Source organism: Acanthopagrus latus, chromosome 8 (genome assembly GCF_904848185.1).
Source record: "Acanthopagrus latus isolate v.2019 chromosome 8, fAcaLat1.1, whole genome shotgun sequence".
NCBI lineage: Eukaryota > Metazoa > Chordata > Actinopteri > Spariformes > Sparidae > Acanthopagrus > Acanthopagrus latus.
Window position 1 is genome coordinate 1,499,305 of NC_051046.1, and position 20,319 is coordinate 1,519,623.

The 20,319-nt window shown below is 43.7% G+C and overlaps 3 protein-coding genes across 4 annotated transcripts; 2 read left to right on the forward strand and 1 right to left on the reverse strand.

Moving 5' to 3' along the window:
- Positions 1–679: 679 nt before the first annotated feature.
- Positions 680–5,828, reverse strand: LOC119024132 (fibulin-7-like). Its single transcript, XM_037106618.1, has 7 exons — positions 5,824–5,828; positions 5,435–5,631; positions 4,778–5,035; positions 4,442–4,690; positions 4,237–4,374; positions 4,005–4,140; positions 680–2,041 (listed from the first exon to the last, which is right to left on the reverse strand). The coding sequence occupies exons 1-7, from the start codon at positions 5,826–5,828 to the stop codon at positions 1,681–1,683; spliced, it is 1,344 nt and encodes a 447-aa protein (XP_036962513.1). The 3' UTR covers positions 680–1,680.
- A 3,532-nt stretch (positions 5,829–9,360) lies between these two features.
- On the forward strand, positions 9,361–12,725 carry LOC119025154 (nuclear factor 7, brain-like). Of its 2 annotated transcripts, XM_037108550.1 has the most exons (3): positions 9,361–9,379; positions 10,826–10,950; positions 11,046–12,725. In XM_037108550.1, exon 3 carries the CDS (start codon positions 11,063–11,065, stop codon positions 12,449–12,451), a length of 1,389 nt encoding a protein of 462 aa, XP_036964445.1. In that variant the 5' UTR covers positions 9,361–9,379; positions 10,826–10,950; positions 11,046–11,062; the 3' UTR covers positions 12,452–12,725. The 2 variants fall into 2 exon arrangements, with proteins under 2 accessions (XP_036964445.1, XP_036964443.1); XM_037108548.1 differs by lacking the exon at positions 9,361–9,379 and having other exon boundaries at positions 10,526–10,950.
- Positions 12,726–13,690: 965 nt separating this feature from the next.
- LOC119023708 (nuclear factor 7, brain-like) lies at positions 13,691–15,757 on the forward strand. Its single transcript, XM_037105807.1, has 2 exons — positions 13,691–13,844; positions 13,940–15,757. The coding sequence occupies exon 2, from the start codon at positions 13,957–13,959 to the stop codon at positions 15,343–15,345; it is 1,389 nt and encodes a 462-aa protein (XP_036961702.1). The 5' UTR covers positions 13,691–13,844; positions 13,940–13,956; the 3' UTR covers positions 15,346–15,757.
- Positions 15,758–20,319: the final 4,562 nt, after the last annotated feature.

Genomic DNA, 20,319 nt, shown 5'->3' on the forward strand with positions numbered 1-20,319 from the left:
AATCAATCCTCAGTTCACAGTAACGTGAAGATGTTCTGTCTCTACATGCTGATGATGTCCGACTCTCTCTGTCCTCTCATAGTCCAGGTCAGAGCCACTGTAAATCACCTCTGTAGTGTAAATCGCCTCTGTAGTGGCTAACGGTAGCTAAATGTAGCGACCAGGCAGCTTCTCAAATGTGGCTGTTTTTCATTTTGTGACTGTTGGTGCGGCCTGGCAGACGTTTATGCTGTCGTGTTTATGTAAAGTTTCTTTAAACATCGATCTGAGTGTCTATTAATCTGTAAATCTGATGTCACACACAGATAAGTGTGTGTGTATGTGTGTGTTTGGTCCTCATGTAGACGTCCTGTTGTGTGTTCTCTGTCTTGTATGTGTGTGTCAGAATGTGTGTGCAGACACAAAGTGTGACTGTATGTCTGTATGTGTCTGGTCCGTCGAGGCTTCAGGCCGTCTCGCAGATCTGCGCTAAATTCTTCACTCCGACCATCAAAACACGTCGACCTCGCAGGAGAAAACTACAGTTTACAGCACGAACGTCCCAAAACATCCAAAAATACCTCCGTGGACGATTTACAGCTTCTGACAGAAGAGACGGAGACCTGCTCAGGACATAATGTCGGGGTAAACATGTTTATTATTGTAATTTAGCAATATAATGAGAATACAGACAGAAACACAGACAGCAAACATCCTGCCACAGCTTTATTATAAGTTCATCTGACAGAGCGAGCGACTGTTTCTCAAAGATAAATCCCTCGTGATCTTTTTACATCCTCAACAACATTTACAGAATCCTCACAACAAAATCTGGATTAAAAACGTTTTAATCTGCTGCAGAAGAACAAATAGTTTTAAATGTTTGAGCGACTTCCTGCGACTGGACTGTCACGATGATGCATCAGAGCCACAAATTATTCATTTAGTTACTAAAAAAAATCTTTTACAGCCCACACAGCTGCCGGTCGTCCTGACCGACAGAACCAACTCTTTATCGTTTGATTCTTCTGTGATTGTGAAAATCTTCTGTTGGGTTTAACTCGCACATCGTCTACATGAACACAGATTATAAACAGAGTTACAGTCAAACAGAAGAAGCTCAACAGATGCGGCGAGTCAGAAACACTCAGTGGTTTGACGTCCCTCCTTCTCCTCAACCTCGGAAAGATTCTCACTTTCATCATCACGTCACAAGTCACAGCTCGGGTTAAATCCCCTCGTAGATGAAAGAATGCTGGTGTGACTAATGTTCTGAGAATTTGACGTGTTGATATTGTGTTCAATACAAAAATCAGATTTTATCTTGTGGCTCCACAATCAACACTAAGTCCTGCTGCAGTTTCAGTGCATGTTATTTCATTAGGAGACTGAACATGTCTTCTTTTCGCTGGCTAACGTATCTACAAACATGGACGTCTTAGTTTACACCCCAAAGATGTTGCCTTGGATCTGGACCCCCGGTCGGTCCTCTGGAAGCTGCTCAGCAGCAATTTGGCCATAAAATTACCCAGAAACATCAACAATATATTCAGTAATCACTCTGACATGATTTTTGACTTCTGTAAAGGACAATTGAGATTTCAGTTGGACTGTAAAAGTTCTCCACTAGTTTAACTGACTATAAAAATGGTACCAGACCCAGTTGGACCCTGATGAACCCGGCGCTCATCGCTCGTCCCTCTAGAACTCATACGGAGACACGAACAGCGTGACCTTGGTGAGGTAGCGCCCCAGCAGGGAGTTGTGCTCCAGCTCGCTCATCTCCACCTCGGCCTCCAGAGCGGCGGGACCCTTGATGGGCGTCACCAGGAGGAGGGTCCCCGTCTGCCGCCCGGACCGCTGCACGCTGAAGTGGCCCCGCCCACGGCCGCCGGCCAGGCCGAACCGCAGCGTGTCACCCAGCACGCGGGCCGCGGACACCCGGAACAGGACGCGAGGTGCTGACATGTTGGACACCACCGCCAGGAAGTGGAAGGAGATGGAGCTCGGAGCCTGAGTGCAGCCTTTATCTCCCAGCATGCACGGGTTCCTCTCACAGCGCCTGGAAACACAACGGGGGAAATAATATTGATTAAGGAGTCGAGTCAGTCGACTTTCCTCCAGCCTCTGTTCTTTCATCGGAAGCTCTGAGGCCGGTGTGTGATTGGCTCAGGAGAGAAGAGAGGGAGGAGCATTAGGCTACGTGATCACTCATTGGCTGTTGTAGGATCTCAGACGGGCGTAGAAGCTCGTATCTGCTCAAATGAACCTGTCAATCAAACTGCTGCTGCTTCATCAAAACTTAAAAAGCTTTTTTTAATCATGAAATATTGTGTTGTGGACTAAATATGTTTGTATGTTTGGATCTGGTGACATTTGGGAATCTGAGCACTGAGCTGGTGAGTTGGCAAAACTTGATAAGTGCCAGTTTATTAACTTGTTTGTTTGTTTGTACTGTCGCTGATATGAAACTCATAATTAAACATGATATCTTTACTTTAACTGAAGGATGATTGTTGGGCACCACCGCCTGCTCGGCTCATGGTACATGGTGTATTATCCAGCAAAGGGAATTACTGGTTAGACATCAGTCAGCAAAAACTTTATTTATATCTTCAATGATCTGCGGTTGTGGTTTAACGGGAGGGAATTTATTCTTCCTCCTCCTCCTCCTCCTCCTCTTCTTCTTCTCCTCTGAATCGCTGCAGTTCTCCAGAGACTCTGTTTGTTTTTGTGTCGCCCAGTTTGGAGAAATCAAATCAAATCACATCCCAAAGTGATTTGAACAAACCATCGTCTCCTGAAACTAAACCCTGCTCACATATTCTGTTTTCTGAGCCTGATATTCTCCGAAAGGGAAACAAACACAGAGTAAATGATTCTGTGTATCCGTGTCCGTGTAGTCGGACATGTTTGTTGGCGGCTCACCTGGACAGGTGACAGGATTTACATCACCTGGAGCTTTACGGCTTTGCAGGTGTCTTGATTTTGGACCTGAGATCTTCTCCAACACTACACATGACCCTCAACCTGTAGCTGACCCTGGAGAGTCTGCCCTCCACAGCATCACCCTCCCTGCATTATTAAAACACACAATTATGATTCAGCTGCAGTAATAAATCACACCCGCTCTGGTAAACACATTTAGCTGCTGTCCTCGCCCACAAACATGTTTTAACGCCTCTGACAGCCAGCAGCTGATCAGCTGAGGCCAAACCTCAGACTGACTGTCAGCCGGTCGCTGCTGGAGGAGGGAAGCTAAGTGTCGGGTGGAGAAAAGGAAGTGGGCGATACGGAGGTGAAACGTATTGTTTTCAAATCTCTCTCCATCGCTCTCCCTGTCATTTACATTTTATCTTTTGAGGTGAGAAGTTTTGTGGGTTTCTTTGTCTCATCTACCCAGTTTTCATTGTTTCTCTACTGACTTTGTTTGCAACTTCACTGTAGTCTGATCTCTGAAGCTCAGCCGGTTGTTTAGCTACCAGCTGGTTAGAAAGTGAACAGTGTTTCCTGTCACGGTGTGAAACTCCTCTCAAAGTCAAACTCAGAGTTCTGGATCTGTTCACACCTGTTGGGTCAGTCTGTGTGAAACATGCAAACAGAAAGCTGAACATTTAGTTTTTAATTGTTCCGATCTGACAGCAGAATCTTACGTCGATACCACACGTCGCCAATATTGCAGAAAATTCAGGTCTCAGTATCGATGAGTACGTGATACTTCTCTCCAGTTAGCTCTGCTTAAAGTCACACCAGAACTCAATTCTTCTTCGCTGCTCTAAAAGCCAACACAGGAGAGCTGATTTCCAGTGTTTAATGTTCAGCAGCTCACTGAGAAGTAACAAGGTCCTGTTTCTAAGTGATGTGGCCAGAGGAGCCAGAAACATGTCGGCTGTGTTTGATGGATCTCTGCAGTAAAATGACATGAACCTGAACATGAACTACTTCTGTTTGTCTTTGGAGGGAAAATGCAAAGCTCAGATGAAAGCTGCCAGGCAGCGACGTGAGTCAGGACGGTATCATCTTACATCGGCGACGTCTTGATGTACGTGGCGTTCCTCATGTGAGGACACTCCACCGTCACACACTGGAACCCTCCGAAGGTGTTGACACACAGCTGCTCTGCCGTGCAGTTGTGCATCCGGTTTTCACACTCGTCGATGTCTGAACACAGAAGGACAGAGACGAACGTTACAAAGACAAAGTCCACTCGTCTGTCAGGATCCCACCGAGCTGATAGGATGACCTGTGAGCCCTGACCTGTGCAGCTGCGGCCATCTCTGGCGAGGTCGTAGCCGGCTGGACAGAAGCAGTGGAAGCTGCCAGGAGTGTTGACACACTGATGGACGCAGAGCCGACCCGGCTGACCCAGAGGGAACAGACGGCACTCGTCGATATCTGGAACACAAAGAACTCTCAGCAGAAGTTCTGAGAATCGGAATCACTGGTCAGAAATATTTAATACCTGTGCAGATGTTGTTGTCACGGCCTGATATGGTGAAACCCACGTCGCAGGTGCAGCGGGTGGAGCCCAGGAAGTGAGTGCAGTGAGACGGACGGACGGAGGAGGACGGGGAGGAAGTCGTGGGCGATAAGGAGGAGAGGGGAGAAGGTGAAGAGGAGGAGGAGGATGCTGACAGAGCAGCAGAGGCAGGGAAGGAGGAGGACGGAGCTGCAGGAGAGAAGGAGGCCAAGGAGTTGCCGGTGTTGAGGCCTGAAAAGAAAAACAAGACCTAAGTAAAACCTGCTGGTGCTGAACCGGTTCTCAGTACCACAGTGACGGTCCAGTATCAGTTCTTACGTCGGCACATTGGCTGCTGGCCGCTCCACCTCAGAGACTCCAGACACACTCGGGTCCGCGGGCCAATCAGCTCGTAGCCAGGCTTGCACAGGAAGTGGACCTCGTGTCCGATGCCAAACACTCGGCCCAGTCGGCGGCCGTGAGCGGGCGGTTCTGGTTTGGTGCAGGATGCTGCGAGCAGACAGACATTTACCTCCCGAACGTGAAGGATTAAACCCTCAGTGTTTAATGTGCTGCGATCTCCATCACTGAATCTGCCTCAACTGTGAAGGAAGTCGTGTGAAGGAAAATGGCCGCCACTTTTCAAAAAATACCTGACAGGTGATTGGACGAACCACCCGGCTAACTTAACCAATCAGATCGACAGTGGAAGAACACTGTCAGAACCAGCGGTGGAGCCAGTTTTTAAATCAAACTCTCTGTGTTCGTCTTTCAGTGAATAGCAGGGAAACGACCGACTAGTCTAGACTTTCCTCAGAGATAAAATCATTCCCACGTCAGTCAGGATTTATTAATCACTTAGGTCACACTGATGATTGATTATCTGATGATTGATTATCTGTGAGGAGACTGTAACCGTCCTCACATTACAACACGATGACAGAAACAGAACTTGTGTTTGCAGCAGGATCAATGTCGAGGTGTTTCGTTTCTCACCGCCGGTCTTGAAGATGGCCATGGTGCTGTTGTGCAGAGCGCTGATCTTCTTCCTGAGGGAGCGCAGGCCCTGCTGGTACGACGCCTCGTGGACCGCCAACATCTTCTCCACCTGACGCAGCGAGTTCACCAGGTCGTGGGTGGAGGGACACTCCTGTGGAGGAGACGAGGAGACGTTAGAGGACAGACTGCTGCTGCTGGAGGACATCAGGTGAGCACACCTGTGTTGTGTCTCAGTTCAGGGTCTGCGTCCTCTGAAGGACTCGGCCTCTGTGGTCTGTGAAGGCGAGTCCTTCAGAGACCTTGTTAACCTGGTCAGCTGTTGTTAAATGTGACGGTCGAGCCTCTGGAGCATTTCCTGGTTGCGTCACCAGATATTTTACTCTTACGTCATGATTTCTGGCGCCCAGGCTCGCGAAAGTGACGATCTACGCCACGCGATGTCGCCATTTACTCTCTTTCTTTCTTCTTTATCGGCTGCGCAAAGAATCTTGGGATATATGAGGCCACGAAGGATCGTAGCGGTTCATCCTTCAGAAACAGGGAGAAGAAGGAGCCTCTGGAGGAGCCTTCAGACTGGGACAGACTTCAGATGCTCCTCTGAAGGTTGCAGACCTGAACTGAGACACAGCAGGTCTCTGTGGTGCTCAGGTCAAGTCCTCGTATCCTGATGTTTAGCCGACCTGCCCTGCAATCCCAAAGTGTCGGTTTTTGACGAGTGCTGCGACTCTGTTTCTCTGTGAAGCTCCAGAAATGACTTTTCATCAGCGCGGAGGGAGGAGACGATGACTGAACTCTTCCTTTAACAGCTTCCTCACAACCTAAAATGATCCTGGTTGATCTGGTGTCTCATGAGGAGGGAAACCTTCCCCTCACTGTCTGCACTCGTCCAGTTATCTAACAGAAGCAGAGGAGGAGGAAGAAGAAGCCTCCAGACGACCAGCAGCCGTCTGTCTCCAGTCTGCAGTGTGTGTCAGGTGTGAGGTCTATACATAGAGGTGAGGTTTTCAGAGCCGCGGCCCGCTGCGCTCACACCTGACTGATAATTGTTGGTGAGCCGGCCGCTGACCTCACACTGACGGCTGAAACACGGCGCTCAAAACAACACGTCACAACGCCGCCGCCGCAGAGTGAAGCTGTGCGTTTGTGTTTCTCTGTGGTTTGTTTCCCTCAGAGCTGGAAACTGACGAGGTGAACCTGAGTTCAGCGTGTTGGAGCAGAAATCTGGTGACGGAAACCTCAACGTAAAACTGGAGTTCATTAAATATTCCAGAAAATTAAATCTTATTTCAGGTCGATGTTTTAGATTTGATGCGACGGCTGCTGTGACTGTTTAAAGAAATTAATCTACTTTCAGCAACATGATTTATGACAACTTCATTACATTCAGTAAGTTTATTTATCTTTTCCTCTGATTCATCAAAATCATCTGAAATCAACAAACATTCATTTCAGGCATCAAACTGTTTTGTTTGTAATTTTCAGAACAAGTTTTACCACAAACTGCTCGTCAGCGAGACGAAAGCCGTATGATTTTTGTCCCTTCAGTGATTCCGTCCTCTTGACTTGCTGCTCATCAGCGTGTAGCAGCTGCTAACAGTCATACAACTTTTATAATGTAAGATAACAACACTTCCTCTATTCCATTAAGTTATAACTATTAAAACGTGTTTTTATCTGTTAAAATAAAGATAAAACGTTGGATTTCTGTCACATTTCAAACACATTTTCTAATCAGGTTTTTATGGTTTATTTGAAAAGAAAAGCCTCAGAACTGAAGGTCGCTTTAACAAAACATTCTTGAAAAACATCAACGTAAAGATGAATCACAAAATATGTCACAAGATCAGAATTAAATAAAAATGCAGCAGTTAGATTATAAATGAAAATGATCAAACTCTCTTTGTCTTCATGACTGAATAAACTGAATAAATGTTCTGATTACGTCTGTTTATCTGGATCAATATTAGGTAATTATTGATTTTGTCGTTAGTTGACATGGAAAACTAAATTAAATGAATTAAATTGTACCATGTAAGTCTCATCTAACACAGAAGTTCACTTCGACCGTTAACCCCTCAAAAGAAGAAGAAAAGCCTCGCTGTGATTCTTCATCACAGTTCAACACGTGATATTTTTCTTTCATTTGAAGGATTTTAGCATCAGGAGGAAGTTAAAGTGACATCATTTCACAATAAAACAGGGAAAAGACAATAAAAATAAACATTTGTTGTTGTTTTAAACTGTGCTTTAATCTGCGTGTATCTGAAGTGATGAGATTACTGAATGTTCCTGATCAGACTCAGTAAACTTTCTGGGTTCTGATGAAGTGAATTTGCGGGCGTCCGTCAGTAGAAGCAGCGTAACAAACCTCAGTCTGTTGTCAGAGTCACCTGGACTCACCTGAGCAGAAGAGAAGGACACGTGATGAAGACACAGCATCAACACGACGACACCGACCGTCTTCATCCTGAACAAAACCTCCATCTTCATCCTGATGAACGTGATCCTGATGGAGTGTCAGCAGACTGCAGATCAGCTCAGTGTGAGTCCTCTGCTGCGTCTCAGAAACTGAATCATCTCCTCTCCGTCTCTGTCTTTTCAAGGGCAGTTGCCAAATTTCTCCCTCCACCCTCCTCCTGCTCAGATATCCTGGAGGTGGGAGCTTGAGGAGGAGGAGGAGGAGGAGGAGGAGGAGGAGGAGGAGGAGAGCGACTCCCACATCTGGATCACACTTTCACTTTTTGATCCATCAGCATCCTCAGAAATAGAGCTTCAGATTAGAAGAAGTCAGCTGGCTGCAGCGTCTTTTAATCGTCTGCACAACAAAGCAGCTTCACTTCTTTCAGATTCACTCCGCGGCTCAGGAATGTGACTTCTGCTCCAATTACAGCGACTGTAACGACCCACAGTTTTCCTTTTGAAACCCTAAACCTGCAGCCATGCTGGACGATGTGTTGCGGCGGCTCGATGACAGGGCAGCCGTGTCTCGCCGTGATGATCAGCTCAGAAAACAGAGCTGCAGGAACCTGGAGATGTTGGAAAGACCCTGAAAACACCTTCCAGCTGCTGCACATCCAAACTCTATACTCACATAAAAACAAACAGTACATGAAGTGTGATGATGGCTGAGGATGCACATAACTGTAATCTCCTCTATAGGAATGTCTTCGTAAACTTTAGATGTTTGTGAATGACTGACGCCACGAGTCAAGAAACCTTTATTTTGTTCTTGTTTTGAATGTGATACTGTTCATTCAAGACAAATAATAATATTAGTTTAACAGTTTGAGTTAAAAGTTTTATGTAAATGTCAGAATTTAATTGATTCACTTTTTAAGATACAAAAATGTGGAAAAATATCAGCCAACTTTTCAACTCAAGTTGTGAGAAGCAGTTAATCAGTGGAAGTAGAAACGTCACAGCGCAGAGAAAAGAGAAGGACAATATAAAACAGACAGTAAGAGACAAGAGAAGAGAAATAAAATGATGGAAGACTGATGATGTAAGCCAGCTGGATACATCAGACGATTATTAAAATATTTTCCACAAGTCTTCATCTGTAAACTGACTAAATACAACACGCTGTCAAAATACCTTGTAAAACTGCTCTTATTCTTAAAGATTAAAGAAGTAAACTAAATTAAAATCCAGCATATTTGCCAAAAACTTTCTTCACCAAAAACATTTGCCTTTGAAAGTTCTTTAAAACTTTTCATGGATTTTGTTACAGGATAAAAAATCACTTTGGAATAAATTGTGAGTCAGATTTGTCATCAGTGTGATGAGATGTGAGTCCTGCAGTGTTCCTGCTCTCCACCAGGCGGCGCTCCAGTCTGTCACTTTGAACCTTCGGCTGTTTCTCCACATGTGGCTGAGCTGCACTTTGTTTAATGATTATACAGTCTGAAGCTTCGAGCCCAGAGAACCACATGCAGACTTCAGGTGCTTCTTCACTTTGACATTTACACAAAGACTTTATTTTAATCAACTCACAGATTTTTGATTGAAGGTGTTAAAGTTTGATAAAATAAAGACTGAATTCAGTCTGAACCATTATTGTTCGTTTTTTAGTTTTTGTGATAAGAAGAAGAACTACGTCTTCTCTCGAAACGTGTTGAAGACAAGCAGCACAAAGTTTTACCTCTCAAACAATGCATGCTGGGAAATCTGCCAACAAGCTGATCGTGTTCATTTAAAACATGTTTTCTATGAGTTGACTGAACTCACTGTGTTGTTCGTTGTTCTCACAGTCAAAATGTTATTTTAGCACCTATTGTGTGTTAATTATGTTTTATTCGGTCCATGCACATCACTGAAAATGAAGACTTGAATTAATGAGTTACATTCATCCAACACATCATTTCAAGCCAAAAGACTTCCGGCTAAAGAAACTCATATTTATGAGTTCAGAAGTTTAATCAACACAAAGCAAATCTAACTTGTTTATGTGTGTTGAGTTCATGACAGAAGAACAGTTGATTCCTCTAAATCCTGTAAATAAGCAGTTTTTTTACTTTCACCACTGGTGTAAAATCTAATCAAATCAATCCAGTTTTTATTTCTATGAATCACAGTCACGTTGCATTTAGTTCCCTGTTGGCAGATAATTAAAACCACTTCAATCGTCCACCTCCAAATCTACGTACCACCCCTTTAATGCTGATTATTTGGCCCTTGGCTCATAAACGGTGCGTTTGTCTCCAGTCAGTGTGGCTGAACTCTCAGTCTGAGGACACTCTTTGTAAATATCTGTAGATTTAATTACAGAGTCAAATGAATATTAAGAGAACAAAACAGACTCTGTGTTAAAGTAACAGAAACACCTGTTTCACTGCTTCCTGCCTCTCAACACGACAAATATCTGTGTGTCTCAGTCTGAATCCTCTCATAAAGACTCTAATGATCTTACATTAGTTATGTTAAATAAACGTTTGTAGAAAGTTTTTGGATCGAGGCAGGAAAACAAATAAACAGAACGAGAAGATACTGGAGCCAAGTAAATGTTTTTAAGTCAATATATTTTGAGGTTAATATTTTATCTTGAAAATGATTCATCCTTAATGTAAGTAATAATATAATAGAGAACACTACAGTTCAGGCAGTGCTGGTTCTGGTTCTGATTGGACTCCAGTCCCTCCAACAACAACAACAAGTGTATCAGATTACATTTCCTGCAATAAATCAGTACTTTGGACTGCAACACTCCTCTGAGTCACATGAACCAACAGCATTCAGCAGAGGGCTGACAAAGCTCCGCCCACACCTGACTCACCTGAGACAAACCAGGAAACAGTTTGTCGGTGTGTGTGTGTGTGTGTGTGTGTGTGTGTGTGTGTGTGTGTGTGTGTGTGTGTGTGTGTGTGTGTGTGTGTGTGTGTGTGTCTTTAGTACAGAACCACAGACAGATGATCAGATCCACCTTCAGACTGAACTAACAACGTCCTCTGAGTGAGTTCATCTACAGGAGAGAGGAGGAGGAAACTACAACACTGCAGACGCTCCACACACTGAAGGTGAGTCCGACCAGAACCAGAACTGAAAGTAAACTTCAGTGAAGTGAAGGAGGAAGTGGAGCTGTGACTGACTGTACTGTCTGCTGTCTTCACAGCGTCACTCAGAGACAAAATGGCTTCCAGGTTAGAGGAGGATCTCTGCTGTCCGGTGTGTCATGATGTCTTCAGAGAGCCTGTCGTTCTGTCATGTAGCCACAGCTTCTGTAAAGACTGTCTGCAGAGCTGGTGGACAGAGAGACGAACACGGGAGTGTCCAGTCTGTAAGAGAAGATCTTCAAGGGATCATCCACCTGTAAGTCTGACGTTAAAGAACCTGTGTGAGACCTTCTTACAGGACAGAGATCAGAGAGCTTCAGAGGATCTCTGCAGTCGGCACTCTGAGAAACTCAAACTCTTCTGTCTGGACCATCAGCAGCCGGTGTGTCACATCTGCAGAGACTCAGAACAACACACCAACCACAGATTCAGACCCATCGATGAAGCTGCACGACAACACAAGAAGGAACTTCAGGAAACTCTGAAGCCTTTAAAGGAGAAGTTAAAGGTTTGTGAAGAAGTTAAAGTGAAGTTTGATCAGACAGCAGAACACATGAAGGTCCAGGCCCGACACACAGAGAGGCAGATTAAGGATCAGTTTAAGAAGCTGCACCAGTTTCTAGCAGAGGAAGAGGAGGCCAGGATGGCTGCACTGAGGGAGGAAGAGGAGCAGAAGAGTCAGATGATGAAGGAGAAGATGGAGGCTCTGAGCAGAGAGATAGCAGCTCTTTCACACACAGTCAGAGCCACAGAGGAGCAGCTGAGAGCTGAAGACGTCTCATTCCTGCACAACTACAAGGCTGCAGTGGAAAGAGTCCAGCAGCGCCCCCTGCTGGAGGATCCACAGCTGCCCTCAGGAGCTCTGATAGACCAGGCCAAACACCTGGGCAACCTGAGCTTCAACATCTGGAACAAGATGAAGGACATGGTCTCCTACACTCCTGTGGTTCTGGACCCAAACACTGCTCATCCAGAACTCATCCTGTCTGAAGATCTGATCAGTGTGAGAGGAGGACAGAGACAGAAGCTTCCTGATAATCCAGAGAGGTTGGATATCTTCTGCTCTGTCCTGGGATCTGAGGGCTTCAACTCAGGGACTCACAGCTGGGACGTCGAGGTTGGAGACAGTAGAGTCTGGTCACTGGGTGTGTTAGCAGAGTCTGTCCAGAGGAAGAGACACACACTGTCTGGATTATGGAGAATAAAGTTTTACGAAGGTCAATACTTAGTGTTTTCACCATCAGCTCTACTCACTGATCTCGTCGTGCAGAAGAAGCTCCAGAGGATCAGAGTGAATCTGGACTGGAACAGAGGAAAGCTGTCGTTCTCTGATCCTGATACTAACACACACCTGCACACCTTCACACACACTTTCACTCAGAGGATGTTTCCATACATTTACACTTTGGATGAAGTGAAGATATCACCTCTGAAGGTGTGTGTGACAGTGGAACAGAGCAGGTAAAGAAGTATTTCATCTCTGGAAAGACTTAAATAAAACTTTCTCTCTCTGCAGTAGAAAGACAAATATTTTTTAACTTGATGCAACATGAGCAGAGAAAACAGAGTAAAAGGACTGTGGTGTTCACTTCTACTCAAAAGGTAGAAAGACTACAACACCCAGAGTGCACAGCGCTGCACCTGATTGGACGGGGCTCGGTTTTGGCTCAGAGAAAGTTCTGAATAAAGTTCTGACATTCTGACACAGAGATAAACAGAACCATTAATTTGGACCTGACGAACATTTAAAAATCATTTATTCACAATCATAATAATGTTTTTAAGGAAAAGAGACTTTTATTCTGCAGCGTTCTACGAGCTCTGTAGATGTTTTATTTTAAAACTATTTGTCAACATAAAAATGTCGTCAACATGTAAAAATCACAGAATTCAGCCTGTTAATCTTCAGCTGCTCCTCCTGCTGTCTCATTATGCACAAAACACAGATGTTCATTTTTCTGTTCTTGTTGTTTTTAGTTTGACAGTTTGCTTTGTGTTTCTGTTGTCGACCTTTTCATGAGTAAAAATATTTTTAGTTTCTGATCTTAATGTGACAGCGTGTGTGTGTGTGTGTTTGAAGAACAGAATAAAGGATGGGCACAAATAAACAAATCAATTAACAACATTTTTCACTGTTCAGATCCAAACTTGTCCAGATTATAAAGTTTCCAAACAATAAAATCAACGTTTTGTAAATATATAAAATGTTTGTAATTAAACAATTATATTAAATGATTGAAAATACTGTGTATGAACCTTTTTTCCCCCTTTTGATGTAATAAAGCCAGAATGATTCTGGTTCTGTGTGTTTTCAGTCTCCATCAGTTGAACTCTGCTGTCAGTCGTCTGTTCAGTGAGGACGAGTCGTTCTATATTTGAGGTCGACGTCTCAGTTTGGGTTCATGTGATGTTGTTGACTGAAGAACTGAATCTCTCTCTGCTGTTTCTCTCTTCATAAAATAACCACACAATGAATAAAGACAGTGGATGAAATGAAAACGGAAACAAAGTTACTAATAATACAACAAAAAGTAAAGATTGATGTTGAGGACTGAAACATGATTTACTTCCTCGTGTTCATACTTCAGTGTGAAACACTCCTCTGAGTCACATGAACCAACAGCATTCAGCAGAGGGCTGACAAAGCTCCGCCCACATCTGACTCGCACGAGACAAACCAGGAAACAGTTTGTGTGTGTGTGTGTGTGTGTGTGTGTGTGTGTGTCTCTTTAGTACAGAACCACAGACAGACGATCAGATCCTCCTTCAGACTGAACTAACAACGTCCTCTGAGTGAGTTCATCTACAGGAGAGAGGAGGAGGAAACTACAACACTGCAGACGCTCCACACACTGAAGGTGAGTCCGACCAGAACCAGAACTGAAAGTAAACTTCAGTGAAGTGAAGGAGGAAGTGGAGCTGTGACTGACTGTACTGTCTGCTGTCTTCACAGCGTCACTCAGAGACAAAATGGCTTCCAGGTTAGAGGAGGATCTCTGCTGTCCGGTGTGTCATGATGTCTTCAGAGAGCCTGTCGTTCTGTCATGTAGCCACAGCTTCTGTAAAGACTGTCTGCAGAGCTGGTGGACAGAGAGACGAACACGGGAGTGTCCAGTCTGTAAGAGAAGATCTTCAAGGGATCATCCACCTGTAAGTCTGACGTTAAAGAACCTGTGTGAGACCTTCTTACAGGACAGAGATCAGAGAGCTTCAGAGGATCTCTGCAGTCGGCACTCTGAGGAACTCAAACTCTTCTGTCTGGACCATCAGCAGCCGGTGTGTCACATCTGCAGAGACTCAGAACAACACACCAACCACAGATTCAGACCCATCGATGAAGCTGCACGACAACACAAGAAGGAACTTCAGGAAACTCTGAAGCCTTTAAAGGAGAAGTTAAAGGTTTTTGAAGAAGTTAAAGTGAAGTTTGATCAGACAGCAGAACACATGAAGGTCCAGGCCCGACACACAGAGAGGCAGATTAAGGATCAGTTTAAGAAGCTGCACCAGTTTCTAGCAGAGGAAGAGGAGGCCAGGATGGCTGCACTGAGGGAGGAAGAGGAGCAGAAGAGTCAGATGATGAAGGAGAAGATGGAGGCTCTGAGCAGAGAGATAGCAGCTCTTTCACACACAGTCAGAGCCACAGAGGAGCAGCTGAGAGCTGAAGACGTCTCATTCCTGCACAACTACAAGGCTGCAGTGGAAAGAGTCCAGCAGCGCCCCCTGCTGGAGGATCCACAGCTGCCCTCAGGAGCTCTGATAGACCAGGCCAAACACCTGGGCAACCTGAGCTTCAACATCTGGAACAAGATGAAGGACATGGTCTCCTACACTCCTGTGGTTCTGGACCCAAACACTGCTCATCCAGTACTCATCCTGTCTGAAGATCTGAGCAGTGTGAGAGGAGGACAGAGACAGAAGCTTCCTGATAATCCAGAGAGGTTTGATTATTACAGGTCTGTCCTGGGATCTGAGGGCTTTAACTCAGGGACTCACAGCTGGGACGTCGAGGTTGGAGACAGTACATGCTGGATACTGGGTGTGTTAGCAGAGTCTGTCCGGAGGAAGAGACTCATACAGTCTGGATTATGGAGAATAATGTTTTACGAAGGTGAATACTCAGTGTTTTCACCATCAGCTCCATCTACTGATCTCGTCGTGCAGAAGAAGCTCCAGAGGATCAGAGTGAATCTGGACTGGAACAGAGGAAAGCTGTCGTTCTCTGATCCTGATACTAACACACACCTACACACCTTCACACACACTTTCACTCAGAGGATGTTTCCATACATTTTCACTTGGGATGAAGTGAAGATATCACCTCTGAAGGTGTGTGTGACAGTGGAACAGAGCAGGTAAAGAAGTATTTCATCTCTGGAAAGACTTAAATAAAACTTTCTCTCTCTGCAGTAGAAAGACAAATATTTTTTAACTTGATGCAACATGAGCAGAGAAAACAGAGTAAAAGGACTGTGGTGTTCACTTCTACTCAAAAGGTAGAAAGACTACAACACCCAGAGTGCACAGCGCTGCACCTGATTGGACGGGGCTCGGTTTTGGATCAGAGAAGACAGTGAGGCGGCTGGATGGTGACGAACAACATTGTGTTGCAGCTAAAAATATATATAAATATCCAGGATGTTGAATCTTTAAAGATGTAACAAAAGGAGTCATTATCATAGTCCGACCTCCTCTGAGCGGTGACAGGAGATATCTGAGAGGAGGCGTTCATCCCCGAGGTGAAGTTCGGTGTGTCCAGCAGTGAGACAGCAGAGTTTCTCAATGTTGTCGCTCAAAGCTAGACACAGAAATTGCTCTGTTCTTGGTTGTATAAATCAACATCAGTGTCTATATTCTGTCCCAGCTACAGAACAACAGAAGAGACAGTGGTTGCTTTTCATATTTTAAGAAATGCCGGCTGCGGTTCGTGTTAGCTTGTTTGTGTGTGTGTGCTAATCGCTTCACATCAGACTGCTTCAGTAACGAGGGTCAGTACAAAGCTGCTTTGCCTCAACACTGACCCTCGTAAAAGGATCAGTCCAAACCATACCGGACCAAGTAACTGCACCCGAGCCACTGAAAAGTGTCACCGCGGTTTGATAGTATTTACAGTTTCCTACGAGTCTGGTGAAGTCAGCTGGAAACTGGCTCACTAGTTAGCTCCGCTTCGGTCCACAATGCAATGGTGTTAGAAGTGAGTTTAATGTTAATAATGTTACGATGGAGCTTGGATGTCACAGTAAAAAGTCTGGAAACATGTGCTGATACATATATATATATATATATATATATATATATATATATATATATATATATATATATATATATATATATATCCACCATAATATTAGTGCATGCTACGGTTAGCGTAGCAAGTGGGCGTTGACAGATGGAGCTTATTATCATTTAAAGGTGCAGGACCACAGATGGGTTTGTGACAATACATATTAAATACGGTGTTGTTGGACCTCTGACAGCTGTGTGAAACTGATGAAAATCAGTGTAATATGGGACCTTTAGGATCTTTAGACTTTTATTCTGCACCGTTATACGAGCTCTGTAGATGTTTTATTTTAAAAATGACTTGTCAACATAAAAATTTCGTCAACATGTTGTTTGAATTAAAAGTCACGTAATTCAACCTATTAGCTGAGAACCTCTAGTTTCTGACAATGTGCTTACCCAGCATGTACCATACACACAACCTAAATGACATCAGTTCAAACATGGCTCTAAAACATTTTTTTTTCTTCGAAAAAAATAGGTCATTTTTGAATAACAATAACTCAGATGTGCTTTAGGTAAGGCATATGGCAATATACCACATACCTTCTACATCTTGTCAACTACACCTGGATGAAATTTCAGACTTCTAGGCCTAACCTTATGGGAGTTATGGAGTTTTTAGTTTGTGGTGTCACTGGCGTCCACAAACCTCTCCAAAACGTCTCCAAATGGCCAAATTGTGCCAAATGTTTTTTCTCACTTCTGTGACACTGGAAACATTACTGAAGCATTTTGGTGACTATAAAGCCTTCCTCCATGATTCAAAACATAATGTTTTCACACATTCATTTGATGGGTGGTTGGAGGGGTTTCCACACACTTCTAGGTGGCCATATTGAGATATTGTCATGCGACAAGACTCTACAGAATAGTAACCATTATACAAAAATGACATACTGAAGTGAATTTCAAACAAGGCTTTTATTATCTTTCAATATACTAATACTGTATGTGCGCAGCGGGGGAGGTAGCACTGGTGGATGCAGAGGAGGATCGTTGGCACTTCTGATGACCGCCTTCAGCAGGAGAGGGGGTTGGGCGTCTGACTGCCTCACTTTCAGGCTCCCAATCCACGTCACTGTCTTCAGACTGTGTCCTACAAAACACAATGCAATGCACAAATGTTACCAAATATAATGAAAAATGAAAAAATATATAAATGCAATTCAATAGGGTGCTATTTACATAGGAAATAAATAAACACAGATATATGATATTACATATTACACAAAAACATCAGGAAAGTAACCGTACATAAACAGAATAATTGAATTGGGGGAATATTCCCAGTGTCCGGTCAGTGAAAAAGATCTAATTCAATTTGTTTACAAGCTTGATAATAAAAAAAATCTAAATAAAAAGGAATTAGAGGCTCAAAGAGAATTACATCATAGGACAGAATTACAAGGATTACATAGCTATGGTTGAGTAGTTGAGGCTAGCTAGCTAGGCTAATTAGCCCCTGGGGCCCTAAACATTTAGCGTCATTTATGAAATGCTAATGTATACTGGACTGTTCACTGTAAGCATAAGAACCCCTTCCCACTAACTTTCATTCAAATCTCACTCATGGCTAAATAAATCAATCAAACATCATCAATGATAACGGTACTCACCGATCTAACATGTCGTCGAGGCCCTTAGCAAACATCTCCTCTCTCTCAGAGTCCTACTCACTGTCTTCAGTTTCATCAGATGATGCCATGATCCATTCCAGGTCTTCTTCTCGGACATATTTAGTGTTTTTTGTGGATTTCGCCATTGTAAACTGTGAAAACTGCCGTCCATTAAAATTTAAATGTCCGCTGCGAGTGCGTCTGCTGCGCAAAGTTAGCCCGCTAGCTGCCAGACGCAGCGATATTCCTCGGCTCGTACAAAACGGACCTGGGCACGCCTACCATCGTTGGAAAGGTAAAATAATTGGCTAGAAGCCTGAGTGATTGACATGTTGATAGCCAAAACGCTATCCCTGTACTAAGGCGGCAAATAACAGTAGACAAAGCCGATTGGCCCTTTAAACAAGGAGCGCTCCATGTACTTCACGGGCTGTGCTGGGGTGAAAACTGAACGGAAAAAGATGGGGACACTTTTGTTTTGTAGCCAGCAAAGTGATGAAAACAAGCACACCCAACAACACCATACAGGAACTAGAGAAAATAAACATACGGCCGGCGAAGTCTGGATTTTATTTGACAAACAAAGTCGGTAGACGGTAAACAAATGGACTTTACAGGACGATATTCACAACCTGGAATAATTTTATGAAAAACCATTTTGATGCTTTTGATCAGTGGATTCTTACGGACAACTGGAATATAAATAATTGAGGATCGGACACATATTACGGCTTTATGGCCGCGTCAAAGCTATTAATCTTCACCTGCTCCTCCTGCTGTCTCATGATTCACAAAACATGTAAGTTTATTTGTCTGTTTTTCTTCTGACCTTGAATAAAATGATTCCTCAGTTTCTGACTTCAGTGTGACGGTTATTTGAAATAATTAAAAGAATACAATTGAAATAATGTTCTGGTAAAAGACCTTACAAGAAGTTTTTCTATTCTAGTTTTTTTCAAAATGACCAGAAACAGAAGTCCCCTCTTAGATAGTGGAAAGACGTAGTACTCTGTTGGTAATATAAACATGCGTGTGTGTGTGTTTGTGTTCATACAGGTGTTATATCCCTGCATATGTTTGTGTGCGTCTGACTGAGTAAAAACCTCTATAAGCTTCCATTACGTGGAGGGATTAGCAGCTGGGACGCTGACAGTCGGATTAAACTGAGCAGAATACCCCTCTGTCACACCGGAGCCAGTTACCACGGCAACAGGGTTGATGGTTCGAGTCCCTCGGAGTCTGTACAGGAACACGGTGAGCTTCTGGTAGATCAGCCTTTTTCTAAGACACTGTGCTGCTTTTGTGAATCACAACGACTTTATCAAAGAGGACACGCAAATATAAGTAAACACTGAAGCTACAAAACACAGCAGAGAAATAAAACCAGATCTCAAGAATTTTATTTTATATTCATGTGTATATATTTGAGTTACAGCGAGAGGAGTAAAAATTACTTTGTGAATGAATGATGTCAGAATCAGTCACTCACTCCCACGTACAGACTTTTAGTATTCGAGGCGAGAGAAGATAAAAACATCGAGCACATTTTCAGAGACTTCAGATGATAAGAGTAGTTTTTAGGAACAAGTTGCCTCTCACCACAGAATTTATATCAAATTCAATAGCAGAAACTAAAAGCGTCGGTAAACTGTTGGTGTGTGTTTCAGTGACCCTGTGGTCTGATGGATACCCCTCATTGAAATGCATGCTGGGAAACTGTTCGCCGGCTGCTGACGGAGGTTAATTCTGAGATAAACAGAGAAGCCCGGGAGAGGGCCCAGCTCTCCTCATCAACATATCTTAATGAGATAGGACAGCTTTAATTAAAATGAAATCATTTAATGGATTTTGTAATTAAAGCAGAATGAGATGACGGCTGGTCGGTCGGGCCGGCAGAACCTCCCCTCCCTCTGACCCGGGTCAATTTATTAACACTGATTGAACTTTTATCAGCCAATCAAAGCCTCCTGGATTCTGGAGGTAAACACGTTTATTCTCTCCATCGATATCCAGAAAATCTGTCTGCGTTTAGACGTGAACTGAAGCGGATCTGAGATCGATCAAGAGATTACAGCCAGTCTACTCTAAAAACCAAAAGATATATTTAAAGGTTTAATTCATGCAGATAGTTTCGGTTCTGTTTGTCAAGTTCATGAGATACATGATGTCTTCCTCTGTCACAATACAATAAACATGTAAAGATTTGTTTTTGTGCTGCAAAAATAAAAACATATTTAAAAAGGCCGAAGCTGACAGGCTGAGCAGCAGACAAAGACGACAAATAGCAACACGATCTGACAGCGTGACGCTATAAATATATTTATTCTTCCTCTCTTATTTTACCCCCATGCTGATGGAACGTTGTAGTAAAACGGTGTTGCATCATTCTCCTGAACATCTGAAGCAGCTGATAGTCAAACTAAAATGGCTC

What these genes read in the sequence shown, in the direction of transcription:
- LOC119025154 (XM_037108550.1), top strand. Translation starts at nt 11,063, where the DNA reads ATGGCTTCCAGGTTAGAGGAGGATCTCTGCTGTCCGGTGTGTCATGAT.
- LOC119024132 (XM_037106618.1), bottom strand. An exon ending in CCAGCAGCCAATGTGCCGAC is followed by an intron (nt 4,691 to 4,777) that starts GTAAGAACTGAT and finishes TTTTCTTTTCAG; the next exon opens with GCCTCAACACCGGCAACTCC. An exon ending in TACATCAAGACGTCGCCGAT is followed by an intron (nt 2,042 to 4,004) that starts GTAAGATGATAC and finishes TTGTGTTTCCAG; the next exon opens with GCGCTGTGAGAGGAACCCGT.
- LOC119023708 (XM_037105807.1), top strand. Translation starts at nt 13,957, where the DNA reads ATGGCTTCCAGGTTAGAGGAGGATCTCTGCTGTCCGGTGTGTCATGAT.